Consider the following 20,527-nt stretch of genomic DNA (forward strand, 5'->3'; position numbering starts at 1 on the left):
ATCGACTAGCATGCGCCCTTTTCGTTTCGTCAAAGCCTGGTTAAGTTGCCGATTTGTGCCGCTTCCGCTCCGGCCCATCGAACGGCTTTTATTTATTTATATTTTTCAACACACGCCCTAGCTCAGACGATGCAATTTTTGTTCTTAGCGTTGAAGAATCGGTCAAGAGCTACTCTCGTCGCTATCACGTCAGTCACAATGTCTGTTCTAAACGCCTCTTCTAGGTTACTAACTCGCTTACGCTCTACTCTAAATTCTCTATCACTAAACCCTATTGATTCTAATCAAATAGCACTTTTCAAAGCTAACCGCCATTGGTTGTTGATGATTGCCCCTGTCAATTCCCTCTTTACTAGTTCTATAATCTGGTCTCTGTAAATTGGCGCGCCAAAAAAGACACGTTCTGTTTCCGGTAACCGGGCCCCTGTTTATGCATTATATCTAGGTTGACAGTACAGCTCACAAATTATGAGGTCTGTATAGCTGACAACTTTGCGACTGGCCTACAAAATACTCTATACAGATATGATCTGGATGACACTATGCTGTTTGCCCATGTTCAGTTTGGCGTATGCGTGGAATACAGTCGGTACCTGTCAGCCTGTTGCTAACAACTGAACAGTTTTGCTAGGCTTTTACACCCCACTCTCCTATCAGCTACTCCACACAATCTAGACGTGCAACCAAGATAACGTTCCAGTGGCTCACTAGCACTAAATAGTAAGACGTTCCTAAGAAAATTTGCAAAACGCCTGAAGAAATCCGACACCCTACCCTAGTCGGCGTAAATACAAGTCCCAAACCCTTCCGAAATAGCACCGCCACATCTTCAAACCTCCATCGTCATTCGGAGCTAAGTAATATATGCAAAGAACTCAAAATCGTCAAAAATGGATGCCAAGGTGCGTGTGTCGGGAATCCTGGTCTCGCCGATGGCTAGGAGACCTAGTTTACAGTGTGACACCAGACCATCTGCATTTTTTATAGATCCCATTCTAAGAGGAGCCATGTTGGTTGGAAGATGAAGATAAAAAAGAGAAAAGGAAACCAGAAACCAGTAACCATTTTGTGGTCGTGGTGACTGGGTGACTCGGTCTCAATGGGGCTTTGACTTTTCCTTGCGAAGTCTTTTAGGAGGCTACTGCTGGCCTATACGTTCGGCTCCTCACACCACAGAGAAGATTCTTCCTCAATATATGTCTCCAAGTCTAGCCTTATTATTTTCAAATTTTGTGGCAATTAAAAAGTGTTGGGCCGAAGACCTCTCCCTCTGTTTCAATTTTTCTCTTTTGTGTGATAAAGGACATCAGAATTTGTTTGTTTCTTGTCAGCTCAAAGTGTGGAGCAGGTGCTTTGTTATTGTTGTGTCTGTATATTTTCTTTTTGTTGAGAAAGGTGTTGTTGTTATTGTTGTTGTTGGTGGTGGTGGAGTTATGGATTTGTCTGTGTTCGGTTTGGATGTGTTTTCCGCGATGCGGTCGTGGTTATGTGCGGGTGGATCTTTTTGTGGGTGGATGCTTTTTGTTTTGATTTGCTCGGTTGACCCTCCGCGCAAGATGACATTTCACGCCTGAAAGGTCTGATGCGGGAGTGAGTGTGTCTACAAGGGTGTTTGCACGTGTGTCTATGAGTTGAGGAGGGAGGGAGAGTTATAGAGAAGGAGTCTGGTTGGATATTTTCGTGGGAAGCGGGTTTAGATTTTGTTGTATCACTGTTGTTGTTGCTGTTACTATCGTTGCTGGTGTTGGCATTGCGACTATTCTTCCTTTTCCCTCCGCTGCTGATATTATTACTTTGCGCTGTTGCTGTCGTTGGGGCTGCGGAGTCGGTAGCAGCGAGGGCCTTCTCTCTCTCACTTTTTGTTGAGGACAAAAAGCTCTGAAGTGGTCCTCCTCACTGCAGAAGTAACATGTTGGTTTACTGCTCTCAACCGCACCACGCAAATTTTCTCTCTTTCTCTCAAGTGGATTAGGCCTAGAATTTTTTCCACCTCCTCCGCTTTGATATGGATCTCTTCTGTGGTCCCGTGACGCAAGCTACCAAACATCAAATGTCTAGCCATGGTAGGACTTATTGCGACAAGTCCTTCTCCTTAGATAGATAAGTTGGGTATAGGGAGAACTCTTTGTTGTGTATGGAGGATACGGTGTGCTTCAGTGTGAAGGCTTCGCTCTTGAAGAGGACTTCTACAGCTCCGAGTTGAATTGCCCTGGTAACATTCTCTCTGTCTTCTCATATTTCTTTCGGAGCTCGTTCCACGTGAGTGTTTGTCGCTTCTATGTGTCGGGTTTTAGAAATTAGCAGCGATACACAACCGTATTCCGCGCGGTTCCTACCAAAACTTCGACTGGGATGGCAATTTTGCAACCTAAAGGCAGACATATAGATGCCGAATCATCTAACCACGAAAAATATGTTCTCAGTAAAAATTTAGCGACACAACAGACTGTAAAAGGGTAAGACAAATGAAAAAATACTAAATAAAAAGAACGATTAACCTACGTACTATTACTAGCATATAGGAGTCCACTTTTGCTGGTCTTTCCTCTTATTTTTGTATGTAATATAATTTTAATCTTCGGATTTTTTAATATGCTAGACCACTGATTTTAATTGATTAATATTAATTTCTACCCTTATTAATAAATTTTAAAAAATAACGATGTTCTCAAACCGGTAAATTAGCTGCAAAAATTTATTAACTGCAGAGTTATTTCCGGACTTAGCGCGCCAGATTGAAGACATTTGAAAGGATACTCTGAATGTAATTTGTAGAACTCTACACGTGCTCCCTTTCGGGTGGACGTCTTGTGTCTAGTTCTGGAAATTATATTTTATAAATCGACAGACTATGCTGATGATCCTGCAGATATTTACTTATGTAAATTTTAACAGGTGAAACCATGGTACGTAGGTTAATCGTTTTTTTAATTTAGTATTTTTTCATTTGTCTTGCCCTTTTACAGTCTGTTGTGTCGCTAAATTTTTACTGAGAACATATTTTTCCTGGTTAGATGATTCGGCATTTATTAGTAGCATATAGGAGTCCACTTTTTCTGGTCTTTCCTCTTATTTTTGTGTGTATATAAATATATATATATATATATATATATATATATATATATATATATATATATATATATATATATATATATATATATATATATATATAATAAAGTAAAGTTGTGGAATACCGTACGAGTGGAAATATATATGAAAGAAGGTTTGAAAATGCACTTATTTTTTAAAAATATTTATTTACTTAACCGGTTTCACTTTTTTAGAAAAAGATTATCAAAAGTCTTTGAGAATAATAAAAAATGTTAAAAACAGTCTGAGTATTAAAATGCATATATACATTCTTTGATGATAAAATATATTTAAAGTATAAAGCTTTACATATTCTTATACATATTCTTTGACAATCGAATAAAATTGAGAAGGAACTGACCTGGCCTACACAAGAGAAAAAGGCCAGGTCAGTTCCTTCTCAATTTTATTCGATTGTCAAAGAATATGTATAAGAATATGTAAAGCTTTATACATTAAATATATTTTATCATCAAAGAATGTATATATGCATTTTAATACTCAGACTGTTTTTTAACATTTTTTATTATTCTCAAAGACTTTTGATAATCTTTTTCTAAAAAAGTGAAACCGGTTAAGTAAATAAATATTTTTAAAAAATAAGTGCATTTTCAAACCTTCTTTCATATATATATATATATATATATATATATATATATATATATATTACGGAAAAAATTGGATAAGTACTGTTTTTTAACTTTGCTAAAGATTTTCTACTATTTGGAAATAATATGTATTCTTGTTTTTTATATTATTCATTTGGTTCTTTATAGATTATTTTAATAGATAACTTATTTAACACTAAATTATTTAGAAGTTATAGTTTCATTTCAACATAATATTAGAACTTCGATTTGAATAGTGTTGATATATTTTCGATTATTTTTGATTAATAATATTTGATTAATAATTAATCTTTATAGTTTATAATATCGTTAAAGTTTTTTTTTTTAAATTAAAACTTTGTATATATATATAAAGTTTAATCTTTTATTCTTAATAATTTTTTCTTTCCTAAGTTTTTCATTCATAATTTTTCCATTCATAATTTTTTCATTCATATTTTTATTATTACGTTTGTAGAAATAAATAATCTTGTATTTTTCAATTATTCAATTGATTTTTAATTATAATTAAATAAACGTCTTAAGCTTTAAATAGTATAGCTTTAACTATTACACCGGTTAAATATGTACTAATTTTATCTTCATTATTATTTTAAACTTAAACTTCGTTCAAATTGTATTTAAAACAATGATAATTTAAAACAATGATAATTTATGTAAGATGTTTTTTATATATAATGTACATGTTATTATAATGGATGAAGGGGTGATTATTGAATGGTTATTATTTTGATATTATGATATTTTTAATAATTTTTCTATCTTTATATAATAAGTATTTCATATTAATTCATTTGGTACTTATTGTTGGTTGAGAGATATATATCTAATTATTGTTCTACTTACGATCTGACGAGTAGCTATATTTTTGAATAGAATTTATTTTCGATAATTTCAATTGATTTTAATCGATTTAAATTTCTTTTCTATTTGAAAATTAGTTATGAAACACGTGTAATCTTTTTATTATATTTATCTTATGATATTTACTTTACTTTATATTATACTCATTTATTGTGCTTTTAAATATTAATTTTTCTATATGTGATAGTGGATTTTCATCGATTAGTTCTTGAAACTTGGTTATTTTCCCTAAAACTATATATTTTATATATATTTTATCTATAAAGCTCAATTTAATTTTAATTTTTTATAAATTGATTTTATTTGAGTTTTTACCTGTAATTTGAATTTTGTCCCTAATATTATATATATATATAGCTTATCAAATAATTCATGTAATTTATTGTACTAGTGCATATACCAAATAAATATTTATTCTCTTTTTATGTTATAATATTATGTTTTCAAATAAATTCGTTCGTTTTATATTTCTGTTTTCCTATTAGGCTCTCAATCGTTATAACTTTGAAAAAAAATTGTAAAATCTTATTCAAATTTCAAAAACAATAAATATAAGTTGTGTAGGAAGAATAGAGCGACAAAAAATTCCCTATAAAATACTACGATAAAAATATTTTGCGGTAATTCAAATAACATTGAAAAGGATTTAAATATATGGAAAATCCAACGAATTTATGTCAACCCAATAACATATAATGCCTCAGTAAAACCATACATTTAAAATTAATTTATGAAATTTTGTTAACGTTGTCTGCATCTAAAGCTGATATTAGTTCACTCTATTGCAGTTTGGTTATACTCACTTGAAGGATATACTTATAATCATGTCAACCTGATCCATAACAATACTATTTTGTCGAGCGTACCAATAAAAAAAAGTGAACCTAAAAAGAGCGAAGGGATATTTTGTTATGACAAAGAATATTTACTTCAGGTGTCTTACCTTACAACTTCTCCTCCCGTCCACTGTAAAACTACAATGGTAGGTTCATTTCTTTTTCATGAAATGTTGAACTGTTACGATTACTTTTTGGTTTTATATTTAGTCGTGCCATTGGTGCGTCTTGTCTCAGCGAAACTCACCATGCTGAAAAAATACAACAAACAAATAATAATCTCTTTTGACATCCTTTTTAAGTCAAGTACCACTAAGTCGTACAAAACACCGTTCCTTTTTCTTTAAACTTCCGATCACTTTGGGGTCTGACATTGAGTACCCGATGACAGTATTCCGTATAAAGGCGAATGAAAGAACTTTAAAGATGAAGAAATCATTCAACGGAAAGTAACCTTCATGAACTCGATATAAAGAACCAATTTGCAAGGTCATGCACTGTTTATTTTGATATGAGGTCACGTCGTGCACATATGGTCATGATCTATGTGCCTGGTGTACTCATTAGACGGGTAGTCATGATGGGTATATTGAGCTTCGTGACCCACTTTGACTTTGACGGTATGTGATGCTCTCTCATTACAATAATATTCCTTTCTACTATTGGCACAAGGCCTGAAATTTTGGGGGAGGAGCCAGTCGATTAGATCGACTCCAGTATGCAACTGGTACTTAATTTATCGACCCCAAAAGGATTAAAGGTAACTCTATCTCTCTCCCTGCCTCTCTCACTATATGCTACATTATAGACATACAATGTTTTTAAATTTCTCAACTATCAAAACGGCAATCCTTTCCGGCTCAGCAACACAGTTCCTCAACTTTACAAATAAGAAATAATATATAGATATATATATATAAACAAATTGAAAGGATGGCTTGTTAGCAATTAGAACCTGAAGGCAAAATTAATAGAGGTCACAAAAGTGACGGAAGGTACTGACTGATACTGCTTATACTAAAATAAAAGTTAAATTAACTCCAAAGCCACTAAAGTACTATACTTCATGACTGACAAAAAGAGATAAGTCCCTAGCGTATATAGCCGTATCGCGATTTCGAATTTTGGTGTAGACCACCTCAATTACGTTCAGCGGCTCTTATCGCCTAGGGTTAAACTTAACTTCCTTTGTCAATTTTATGATTAAGGTGGTCTACACCATAATTAGAAATCGCGATACGGCTATATACGCATGGGACATGTGCTGATTTTCAAAACGGTAAAAGTGAAAACAACAAATTAAAAGTATGGCTCATTAGCAATTAGAACCTAAAAGCAATATTGCCTTTAGGTGACGGAGGGTACTGACTAGCCCCGCTTATGCTACCAAAATTCGAAATCACGATACGGCTATATACGCTAAGGACTTACCTTCCTTTGTCAGTCATTAAGTATAGATCTTAAGTGGCTTTGTAGTTAATTTAACTTTTATTTTAGCATAAGTGATGCTAGTCAGAAACCTCTGTCACTTTTGTACCCTCTATTAATTTTGCCTTTAGGTTCTAATTGCTAATAAATAGATGTATTAAAATAGAAAATGGAAAAGCAAGATATTTGGCATCACTCATAAAACATTTAATTTGAATAGAGAATATAAACATAGTGCAAAGTAGTTATGATAAAAAGATAGTTTCTTACGACCGTACGAGATTTTACATATTTATCATAACTACTCTGCATTATGTTTATATTCTCTACTCAAATAAAAAAATTTTTGAGTGATACCAAATGTTTTACTTTTTCATTTTCTATTTTAATTCGTATCCACTCAAAGAGTGGGCTGTAGGCGTGGTACGCTACTGCACAAAAGTTATGGAATGAACGAGGGAACAATATAGAAAAACTAGGATGATAATTGTTATGCCTGAGTGCCATCATACTAGAAGCAACGTGACGAGGCTTTATTTACTTAGGAAGAAAGGTGGGAAATGATTGGAGTGAGAGGAAGGAGGAATTGGGCAGGTTAGTAGTAGATAATATAGTAGTATAGCTTAATCACAGAATTTGAAGAGAAGATAAATTGGAGGAGAGAGGGTAGAAAAATATTTTTGGTTGTGAGGGAGAAAGAAAGTGTGTATGAATAAAGCAAGGTAAGGTGGGGAATTTAAGCATAGCTAGTGGTTGTTTGCATAATAGAGAAAATTCCAGAGGATACCACCGGACACAATAATTATCACACCATACAATCCAACAACACTACCCTCAACTCCTTATCAAATGATAACCTTAGCACCAACAATAATAACAAAATGAACACCGATTCTTCACTAAATAACAATCCCCTCACAAATTCATCCGGAACACCCACTAAAAACCTATGCAGTTTCAGATGCTCAGCTGCCTGTCCTTTAGATAACCGCTGTCTCACTAAAAACATAGTTTATAAGTGCGCAGTATCAACTAACAACTATAACTACATTTACATCGGCTCGTGTAGCACCACCTTCAAAGCTGGGTGAGCAAACACTACTCTATATGCGTATATATATATATATATATATATATATATATATATATATATATATATATACATACACATACGCACCTGCACCCATACACACACACACACGCCCCGTGCTCGTACACGTGCACACACATACATATACATATATACATATACTTATGTATACATACCCATTCACACACATACACACATACACTCAAACACATACAACACACCCATACCGAAACCTTCACATGTACATATGCACACACACGCGCACCTTTACTTGCTTGCCTGTTTATATACATACATTCCTGTATATATACAAACGTACAAACACCCACACACGCCCGCCCGCACGCACCTACATATGCACGCATGCACATACACACACGCACACACATTTGTGTATATAGGTGTATATACATATATACATGCATGTGTGTGTGTGTATGTGCATGTATGCGTATGTATGTGTGTGCGTGTGTGGGTATTTGCATGTTTGTATATATATACAGGAATGTAGGTATATATACAGGCACATATGTATAGGTGAGCGTGTATGTACATATGTATATGTGAAGGTTTCTGTATGGGTGTGTGTGTGTATGTGTATGGGTGTATGTGTGTGTATGGGTATATATATATGGGTGTACGTATATGTGTATGTGCATGTGCGTACACGCACGTGTTTGTACATATATGTATGTGCGCGCTAGCACACACATATGTAAACATTCACTATACTTATCTCCCCATATTCAAATAACTCTTTAGTTTCACGTCAAAAACACCCTCCCTTTATATTTCTATGTAAACTAGCGTTCTTATTCCTAAAGCCCATGGAACAATATCGTTGACCCCGTTATATCTCAATGTAAACAAACCTTCTAACGGTCACTGACCATGTAACATCTCAGCTCGTAAGTTACCCCATTATTTCGTTTTTGTCTTGCTATTACATGTTTTATTATGAACTCCCTGAAGAGAAATAAATGAGGACTCCAACAGGTCTTTCTTTGTGAAAGGACTATCATTTATTTCGAAACATATATGTAGGAATTAAAGGAACTTTCATCGACATGCGTTTTGCTCCATTTATTATTATCCATATCTTCTCAAAATGTAACTCGGTATATCAACCTGTAAAGCGGCTGGGATATCTTGTTTTTTAGTGTAATTTTGCTACCCCTGGTAACTATTAACGTATTCAAATTATCAAAAGTTTTAATAACTGAGATAATATTAATATATACATAAACTAATATATATATATATATATATATATATATATATATATATATATATATATATATATATATATATATATATATATATATATATATATATATATATATAGGAAAGGCGTGATCCAACAGGAACAGTAGTCCAACAGGAACAGTAATCCGATGTAACAAAAGATTCCGGCAGTTGGGTACTCCAAATCCAGTTGGGCATAAACAACACACGCACATACAGAAGCAAACGCACGCACACACACGTACACAGCAACGCACATATACACAACATACACATACACACAAACACACACGCACGCACAAAAACATACGCATACACACACGCGCACGTACAAAATACACACACACATGCACACGTACCCAACACCTACAACCCCACACAAACACACACACGAACACACATACTTTTTCACTCTCCTGTCTTAGAAAGAACTTTTCCTCCACCACCTCCTCTTCCGGTCCTTCCACAATGTAACCTCGTGGGCATCGGTGCCGATTTTCTCTTCCTCCGTTTTTCCATTCTTTGAATTTTCCATCTTTCCGACGAAGGGCTCCGCCCGAAACGTCATACTCTCTCTCTCTTTCCTTTCCCGAGCGTCCAATAACACTATCCGTATCACGTCCTCACTTTTTTGTTATTGTTTTTTGTGTTTTTTTAAACTTATATATATATATATATATATATATATATATATATATATATATATATATATATCTCCCACTCTTTCACCCTCACTACCACTTTGTATTAAACCAACAATATTTTAATTCCTTGATCGTCAATTACAATATTCTCTCCGTATTTTTACTTACTACCTAAAATATTCTCCTCTCTTTATATTTCTACTCCCCCCCCTCCTACCTCTTCCCCCGAAAACTCACAAATACATACGCCAACATACACCTCCACCGCTTCACACTTTTTTGCGTACCAATTTATGCCTTTCGGCCATAGAAACCCCTCGACTGCAAACAACCACCAGCCATGCTTAAATTCCCCCACCCTACCTTGCTTTATTCCTGCACACTTTCTTTCTCCCCCACGGCCAAAAATATTTCCCCACCCTCTTCCCTCCAATTTATCTTCTCCTCAAATGCCAATCCCACTATTAAATTCTGTGATTAAGCTATACTACTATATTATCTGCTACTGACCTGCCCAATTCCTCCTTTCTCTCACTCCCCTACAGTTTATTTTATCTTATTTTATTTTATTTATTTCCCTTTCTCTTCTTTCTTCCCTTCTTCTAATATCTATTTCTCCCTACATTTATATACTTCACACATTCCGATTGAATCCTCTTTGCGTTAACCTCTTTACAACAATGTAGCCTTTAATCTAATCAAGATAACCTTAGCCTGAAGAATAGCCGTCGGTATACACCTCACTTGAATTTTACAGCTTCGGAGGTTCCACTCACTATGAAACATATGTAGCCCGGATTTTTCCTATTCTATTGCGTAACTCTTCTTTTGTTTTTCGCACACTCGGCAACCCTGGTCACCTACCGTGGAATATAAAAAGAACTTTTTTTTTGCTTATCGTCCTTCGATAAAGAAAAATAATCCACAATCTTCCATCTCAATAAACCACTATTGTTCCTGAAAGTTGTTTTGTTATATTTACTACGGAGTGCTCGAAGCTAACTTTCTTCATACACCTTAATCCCTGGATCACACACACACACACACATACACACACACACACACACACACACACACACACACACACACACACACATATATATTAACAGTAATGGTAAGACAACAAAAGAATGAAAGAGACCGCGATATTATGTAAATAGAGGAATTTATTTATAATATAATATGTGACAATTATTCGGTTGCCATAATAAAACTCCGAGTTTCGGATGTCGGGGCAGAAACCTGCACCGGTATCTCTTCAGTTATCGAGGCAATTAAAATATAACCTTGGCCTGAAGAGTAGCCGGCGGTATACACCTCGCTTGGATTTTACCATATTTTAATTGCTTCGATAACATAACTGAAGAGATGCCGGTGCAGGTTTCTGTCCCGACATGCGAAACTTGGAGTTTTTTATGGCAACCGAATAATTGTCACATATTATAGTACATTCACACACACACACACACACACACACACACACACACACACACACACACATATATATATCCCTTTATAGATATGCGTTGATGGAAAATGCATCATCCTTGTGTATTAATCTGATTATATATCTTAACGTCGTGCAATCACATATATACATTTGTCTACAATAATATAAAATAATTAGAAACAGACCAGAAAACCCTAATGTGTATTTATAGTAACTTAGACCCCCACCAAACCTAACCTTCCCAAAATACCTAGTTTAAAGTTTCTTAGCGGAAACCTAATAAGACCAACTCCAATTGGACCTCAGTCTGGCCAATGCTATGTGATCAACTGATTTATCTACAAACATTCTTTTGCGAAGTCTAAAACATTATAAAAGCAAGTTTCTATGCAAAAAATTCGTGAACTTAATTTATCACATCTGCTTACTCATTTACTTTCACACCTGACTGAACACTAAAAAATAGTAAAATTACTACATCAAACCAAACTGAATCTCCTTACCAAAACTTTCTATCAACCCACACTCAACAAACTCATACTTTCCTCCTAACCTTCCCTTTTCCACCCTCCTACGCAACTACGTCCCTGGTTTACCTACACCACATTTAATTATCGTTCACATAGGACCCCCACCAACAGAAATAAAGTACTATTTGATGACGAGCAAGCCGGAAGTTCGAAGTCACTGTCAACTCTTGTAAAAGTTTCTCTGTGTGTATGAGCCTGTGTTTGCATATTTGCGTATGCATATACATGCACGCTCGCTTATGTTTATCTAAACATATATATGTCGATGTGTAAATATGTATGTGTATGTATTATGTATGTATATTTAATTGTGCATATCTGCATATGTGTGTGTACACAATACACTTGCGTGTACACACACATATGCACAGTATAAACGCACGCACGCACACACACACACACACACACACACACACACACACACACACACAAGCGCACGCACGCACACACACAAGTGGCTTTCCGCACAGTTACTTTCCAATTTAATTCCTATTATGGTTATTTGTACCTCATCAACACACTGTTTGTCATTTTAGGTTTCGCTTGTTTTGCTCTTACCAAATAACATCAGAATACAATACCATTCAAATTTGACTTCTGAGAAACAAATTTGTGAATGGGAGGTGTTTCGTAAGTATGACTTTTCTAAGTACTGTGCGAGCGATAGTTGTTATTATAGATTCTAAACCGGGTTTATTACATATATAGGAAGCAACAGTCAGGCATATATTTGACAGTGAAATAAGAGTATGAAGCTTATATGTTTATCTAAGATGAGAACAATATGTTTGAATGGTTTAAGAAGTTCGCTTCGCAGTCAGAAGGCTCAGGTTCCATCATTACATAGTATCTTGGGTGAATGTTATTTTCTATAACTTCATTTCGACCCGTTCTTTATGAGTGAGGTCAGGCAGACAGAAACTGTGTTGTACCTGTAATATCAAAAGTACGACCTTGTCACAGTGTGTGACGCTCATTCTGCCTAAGACTCGAGCACACATGCCTGTGGAATGTTTGGTGACTTACATAATAATTCAGTTGAACGAATAACTGAATCCTCATCGGCAAACGACGGTGATCCGACTCCACTATTTCTCCAAGTTATTAACAATGCTCTCAAATAAAATGGCTACGACATGGAATGAAAATGCGGATTAGCGGTTCAGTTGCTCACGTGTCATCTTGGCTCTGTTAGCCCGACTTTCCTTCTATGTTTTAGCATTAATCATGATTTCTCATATTGGTACACAAGGTCGCATATTTTGGAAGGGACCAATCGATTAAATCGAGGCCAGTACTTGACTGGTACTTTATATTATCGATCCGAGAGAAATGAACAATAATGTTGACTTCCGTGACATTAGAACTCAGGAGGTAGCTAAATACCTCTTCCAATCCACTACCTTATTTCACCATTAGTATTACAATCCAGAGATGGAGCTTTTATGTGATAGTCTGTACTGCTTGAAAGGGCAACCAAATCACCCTCAAATTATTTCCGACAATCTTAAACTATAGTAGACAACGAGTTCTAGGTACGCAAAATGACAGGTTGTAGCTGCTGAAAATCTTGTGATCCTAGGTCTGCTTAATGAAGGACCACTTAGAGCTAAAAATCAACTACAATAGCAACCATTAACCTGAACACATTTTAAAACCAATCAGATATAACACTGAGATATAGCTATCACAACACAGTGATATACATTTCATATGATGACAGTCGGAGACCCCCCCTTCGGTCACGAATGACCCTAGGATTGCACCTAGAAAGTTACCCTTCCAGGCACAAGTCCAGGTAAGGTTGTTTATGGAAAACCAGCAGTCACCCATGCATACCAGCCTCCCCTCTCCACACCACCGATGTTATCCAGGAGAAAGGCAAGGGCCTATACAGCTTGGCACTAGTGACATCACAACTCATTTCTACAGCTGAGTGAACTGGAGCAACGTTAAATAAAGTGTCTTGCTTAAGAACACAACACACAGCCCAGTCCGGGAATCGAACTCACAACCTCACGGTCGTAAGTTCGATGCTCTAACCACTGAGCCATGCGCTTTCACATGATGGATTTTACCACTTCTGAGGTTCCACTCGCTATGAAACATGTAACCCGGATTTTTCCTATTCCGTTGCGCAACTCTTGTATTCTTTTTCGCACACTCAGCAACCTGGTCACCTACCGTGGAATATAAAAAGAGCTTTTTCTTTTTATGACAGTAGTGTAGATGACGACAGTATTATATATACGGCTTTTTAACGTTGTTTTCACTGTCCATTTGTTCCTGTCTTGGTTTGTGTTTGCCACCTTGGAATCCTCTGTTTAGTGGGTCGATCTACTACTCAGAAAGAGACTATTCTTGAGTACGTTCTGCCTTATCTTCGAAACGTCTAGTTAGAATAGAGGCAGCTGACGAAGGATTAATTCCAAGTGGCTATCTGTTTCCTATGTGTTTGTTCCGTGGTCTGTAATTCATTGTTCTAACATCCTGTACCCTGATATGCATCTATATACACATGTAGATGTAAGTATGTACATATATGTGTGTATACATGCATATATGTTCTTTGTATTATTATTATTATTATTATTATTATTATTATTATTATTATTATTATTATTATAATATATATATATATATATATATATATATATATATATATATATATATATATATATATATATATATATATATATATCACTGCGGTTCTTCAGCCTCCAGATCAATGAGAAACACTATTCTTTTGGGGGTGGAACACAAGCCCAACGCAGATATAGATGTATAGTTTAGAATTTCACTTTACAACCACGTGGTTCTGGATTTAATACTTGGGGCCAGTGCCTTCTACTACAGCTACAGATTAACTGTCTTGTGAGCACATTTTGTAGATGGAAACTATTCGATAGCCTTTTGTGATATAAATATAAAAAGTAAGATTCAAGTTCATGACGTTATTCAATCAATCGATAGATCTCCAGCTAAGTGTCAAGCGTTTGATTGCTGATATTTTCCCTAGAGCGGCTACCTATTATTGAAGTGAGTTTGAATTTAAGGACTATAAATTCAAGTCAAATGACTTATCAACTCGATTATTTTTCCTTACCTGATGAACTTGGTAAGTTACAAATCATTGCCATCTTCCAACTGAGCTCCTCGAACGAACCATAAAAGCTATTAAGGTTCTCCATACTGTATTTATAAAGACTGAATCTATAAAACTGTTCTTCATATTATTGTCTTTGCAATGTTTAATTTTTAATTTGTTTTTTAAAATGTAGTTTTTTTTTTTCGTTTTTTTTTTTAATAACTACAATTGCATTACCTTCAACCACCGAAGCTGCCTTCCAAACTATTTTAAATACCACTTTACCTTATGGATACGCGGGAAATATGAGTGATATTACGACAGCTGCTATGGAGACGAGCAACTATACTATCGACAATACTACAGCAATGGTAGTAACGGTCAATGGCAGCGACTGTGAAACGATCAATGGCAGTGACTGTGGAACAAACAATGACAGTGAATATTTCATTACATCAACGGAACAAGCAACTGATGGAAGTAGCTCTCTCGATCCTGATGTTTCCACAACGCCGACAGTACTATCAACCAGTGAAAGTATTACTCTTAGCACAACAGATATTACAGTGCAAGACGTTATCACGGTATCAACATTACCCACCACTCGTGAGAATACTTTTACTCCATTAAATTCGATATGTAAGTATATTCTTGGTTCTTTACGTAAGAATACATTCTTTTACACTCTGGGTCAAATCAAAACAAAAACAGCCGGCTAACACTGAAGATGATTTAAAATATAATGAGTATGATTTACCTTAGATAACATGACTCCTATGTCTTAGATAGTAATTTCATTTTCCTAAGGGGTCAAGTTGATCGCAGTACGGCAAATTTAAGTTCAACGAGTGTTGTAACACTTGCATCGCCGAACGGTGCTTTCCTATGGACCTACTCCATAACTAAGCAGATTTAGCTATTTGAGAGTTAATTATCTTTATTAAAAACAATGCAAGCTTGTAACCGAAATCTTACCGTTAACCATTAAACCGCTAACCCAGCACCCTTAAGTAGCAGACATCCTTATATCCATAATCTGCAGATAACTAATTGTATTGTTTCCATTTTAGCAACAACCGAACTGACTTCGGAAAGCACACCATCGAACACATCTATTGATATATCCTGTTTGTGTCCTTGCCCTAAAACACAGAAGAACTTGACCCAGCAGGAACTCACTATAAAACTACATCAGATTGTTTCGGAGTTAACCCTACCACGGAATAAAACTTCTAAGTACATCCGCTCTAAAGTGAGCATGCCAGACGATCGTCAATCTTCATTTTATGTTAGTGGTGTCATACTAATTGTTGTGATCACTCCGTTTGTTTTAATAGTGCTGCAAGACCTTATTGTAATTCTAAGGGAATTTTAACCCCGACCTAAAACAGCAAATAAAATTAGATTCTATAGATCTTAAGAGATATGACTCATAAAATATTTATTTCTTACATATTTCAGACATAATATAGTCAAATATCAAATGATAACAACTTCTGTTAGACTATCTATACCAAATGGGATATGAAATGGGATACGAATGGGGAGACTGACAAGAATTGTGACATTGGCAACGTAAGTAAACTACAATCTAGAACCCAGTTACAGACTACGACATTCACCAACTGGCAGGTATTAGAGATTGATTTCGTACATATACAGATGTCCCCACATGTATAAGGACAGAGGTAACAGAAGTCTTAATGACAATGATCTCTCAGCATGTAGTTCAATATCTTAACAACTTTATTATTTCTACCTTTAGAATATCGATATGTTCATCTAAGGCTAATGGATATCGCCTTGACTATGACATGTTACACTGAATATTCGTAGCCTTTCGTTATAAAATGGTTACCGTACATTACCTATTTGGTAGATCATTTCGTTTGCTATATTTTAAACCCTGTAGCAGTAACCTGGAGAAGGGGTCTCAAGCAGTAAATATTTCAAAAGAATAAAACTCTTCTTATGAATTATTTTAGTCGGAATTTCAACCCCAGTAATTCGGAATGAGAAAGTGATCTATGATATATATATGGTGTCCACATTCTAAATGTTACTGGCATCAACTTTACTTCCTTTCTCTTTGAGGATTGAGAACATGTAAATTATATATATACCAGTAATAGACTGGAGTTGATTCAGTTGATTATACTTCTGGCTTTGTGTTCAATAAAACATAAAATGCAAATCGTTTTCATACAAAGAATGTATTTCATTCACAAATTTATTATTGACATCCATTGCATATGTTACCAACATCCGCCTGAAAGAGATGAAGGTCACATATTTTTTTTTAATTTCCATTCCTCTAAAAATATTGTGGATTTATATGTATCCTACATCTCTTAATATTTTGGTGGGTACTGTGTTAATATCTTAAAACATATCCCCATTTAACTTCACCATCTAATCATTGGGTAACTTTAGCAGGGCTTCAAATCTTCAGATTTCCAATTCTCTCAACTTCGCATATTTTCTCAAATGTTTAGGCTTGACATCGGCTGCATCAGAGCAATATCACTAGTTTAGGTGTATGACCAGCAAAGGTTCAGACACTTCCTGACTAACTTACAATAAAAAATATCTGATTTATTTTTTTAACAAAAACAATAGTGTAGTAACAATTGTGAATGGCAATTAGACTTCAGGCACATCTGACCGTAATAATAATTTAATAATAAGTTGGTCCTGGGTAACAAGCTTGGTTGAACGATGTTTTTGAAAAGAGATACAAAAAAAAATCGAGGTTAAATCATTGACAGTTTGTCATATGAAAGCAGTGTTATTCCGCTTGTTTTAATCACTCACAATGTTTCCATAATGCTGGGGGCGGGGGGATTTCATGACTGTTGCTAAAAAGATTGATAATGGTGTTTAGACCCAGTCAGCCTTGGTCAGGACATATTAACAAAAGTATTCCAACTGTGACCATCCATCCTGTCCTTATCAAGGAATACATTGCCCAAAGCATCTTTCATTATTTAAAAAATAGATGCGTGATTTGAGGGTGATTTGGTTGCTATTTCGAGCAGATTGCATTACCGTGTAGAGGATCTGTCATTTACAAATAGAGGATACTAGCTTCTAATACTAGCACAAAAGCACGTATTTTATGAGTTAGTATAATCGATTAATTGGCTTGTACTTATTTTATCGACGAATAAAATATCCAGTGTAACCCATGGTGATAATCCAATGGTGGCAATCCAGTAACAACTCGAGGTGGTACACTGATGGTATAGAAACTCCAAGAATCAGGGTGGATAATGGACGTTCGTGTGTGCATGTAACTAATGTAGAATAAAGGCCTGAAAATAACAACACGAATGATATGATAAAATACAATAAAAGATGTTTGTTGTTCCACGCACAAAGAAATGGAATGGAAATGTCACAATATTCTGACGTAAATACTTCTGCAGGTGAAAGAAGACGACAAAACGGGAACAAAACAAACGAAATGAAGGAATATTTTTTTCTAATATGGAGCAAGTTTAAGATTCGTGTACGATATTTCTTCCTTACAATTTTTTACTTTTTATTTAAAGCATTTACGTGGGATCTGATGTAGAAAATTTACATCACATCCTGTACGGTGACTGATGGTGGCAAACACACTAAAAAGTATAGCATTGTGATGTAAAAATGCTTCAAGTGATGTTATCCTTCGAATTTACAGACTTATTGGCCAAGCATGTGATATGAGACGGTGGATTAGTAGATATAGTGGTCGCTTGGTAGACATAGTGATAGATGGGCAGATATAGTTGGTGGGTTGGTAGATATAAATGAGGGGTTGGTAAATATAGGTGGTGGATTGGGCAGATATAGGTCGATTCTCTTATGATGACTTGGTTAGCGGGTAACGCTGAATGTCTGGATCGTCAACTTCTCTTCACCACAATACTGAAGGAGAAACCTTCAGAGCAGCAATCCAAACAATTCTTATTTAATTGGACTCTCAGGAAGTTGCTTCACTTGAATTTTCCAAATACCTTCAACGTTAGTTAGAGACAAAATGATATCCATGAGCAACTCCATGGTGACCTTCTCCTCGTAACCAACCCTGTAATGAATGTGCCGTCGCCACATATCCACCATCATGTTACAGTAGTCATAACCACAATTAGCCTACTTCAACACTACATCACATCATAAAAACTACGAGCACAAACCTTACATGTTGTACTTACCACTTCCATTTTATGTTACAGAGTGACTTCAGTATTTTGCACCAGACACTATTTACGACACTTTTTACGAGATGCAAACTCATGTATTTTTTAACATTAAATAAAATTCACTTACCGTTTAGACTTTCACCATCTTTATTCTTGCCTTTGCTTTTCAAAGTTTTTTGTCATAGTCTTAACACTTTAGAGGATATGTTTCTCTGGCTTCCCTGCATCATGTATGATAAACATTCCCAGTTTTTTTCAATCAATAGAGTAACTTGAGATTTATGAAAGGAAAGCTTTATATTACTCAGAATGTCTAAAACAAGGACTGACTAAAAGTCTGAGCACATACATAAACATTTAGGAAAACTTATGAAAATGATTTGGTCTGGTAAAGGCTAAAACCATCATCCGGTTTAAAGTAGGTAAGGTAGGAAGGAAAGAAGGAAGGAAGGAAGGAATTATTTTTTTTACAAAAATGTGAACAGCCATACTGTTGACGTCAACGGAACTTAATCTGCTGAAATTTCAACGTCGCTAGAATTTCTAGCAAAAACAAAGTGAAATAACCCTACCGTGGTGACAGAGATGCTTCCGATTCAGCAACTCTCTTCTGTCACAGATATATCATTTCTACCGCATGATCTGAGCGGGCCAGTAAGAATGAATCTCACTCGTCATCTAATATTATCCGACTTACTGAGAAGCCATGACTGCCTTACCATTCAATAGTAAGTTTGTAGACAACCAGATATGTTGATGTGTCTGTGAAACTTCTGTGCGAAACTGTTCAAGCATACACACGCGTGTACGCACACATATTTTTATACATAGATATATATATTCATACACGCATTTATACATATATGCATACACACAAAATACACACACATATATATATGCGTATGTGTTTGTATGTATATATATTTATCTTCTGTTAATTGTAACAGTCATTAGACTGCGGCCATGCTGGTGCATCACCTTTAACAAATCGACCCAATACTTCCTTTTTATACCTGGTACTTAAGTTCCTAACGTTCATTTAGATGAACCGCAAAGCTACGGGAAATAAACAAACTAAAACCCTTGTCAAACGAAAGTGAAGGGCAAACACAAATATGCACGCACACATAGATACATGTGTGTGTGCGTGTGTGTGTATGTGTGTGTGTGTGTGTGCGTGCGTGCGTGCGTGTGTGCGCGCGCGTGTGTATAAAGATGTGAGATTGTATATAAGACATTTAGTCACACCGTCTTACACGCGTTTCATTGATATAAGGTGATAATCAGTTACATAATGTAAATCAAGATTTTATGTCGAATCGTCAGACGTGTAACTTATATATGTAACATTGCTGCATTGAAAATTTGACGCGATTCACTTTCGTGAAACAGCGATTATACCAGAAATGCTAGTGGAAGAACGTTTTAAAGGTGTGAGATATGGAA

General features: G+C 35.4%; 1 protein-coding gene across 1 annotated transcript in view; it reads left to right on the forward strand.

Moving 5' to 3' along the window:
• Positions 1–19,220, forward strand: part of LOC106876261 (uncharacterized) — a 98,762-nt gene extending 79,542 nt beyond the window's left edge. Inside the window, exons 15-18 of the mRNA XM_014924751.3 lie at positions 5,372–5,565; positions 12,343–12,436; positions 15,147–15,533; positions 15,965–19,220. Of these exons, the coding sequence (XP_014780237.1) occupies positions 5,372–5,565; positions 12,343–12,436; positions 15,147–15,533; positions 15,965–16,269 (980 nt within the window). The 3' untranslated portion in view covers positions 16,270–19,220. The remainder of the gene's footprint in view (positions 1–5,371; positions 5,566–12,342; positions 12,437–15,146; positions 15,534–15,964) is intronic.
• The last annotated feature ends 1,307 nt before the right edge of the window (positions 19,221–20,527 follow it).

Source organism: Octopus bimaculoides, chromosome 14 (assembly GCF_046866305.1).
Source record: "Octopus bimaculoides isolate indiv1 chromosome 14, ASM4686630v1, whole genome shotgun sequence".
NCBI classification, from domain to species: Eukaryota; Metazoa; Mollusca; class Cephalopoda; order Octopoda; family Octopodidae; genus Octopus; species Octopus bimaculoides.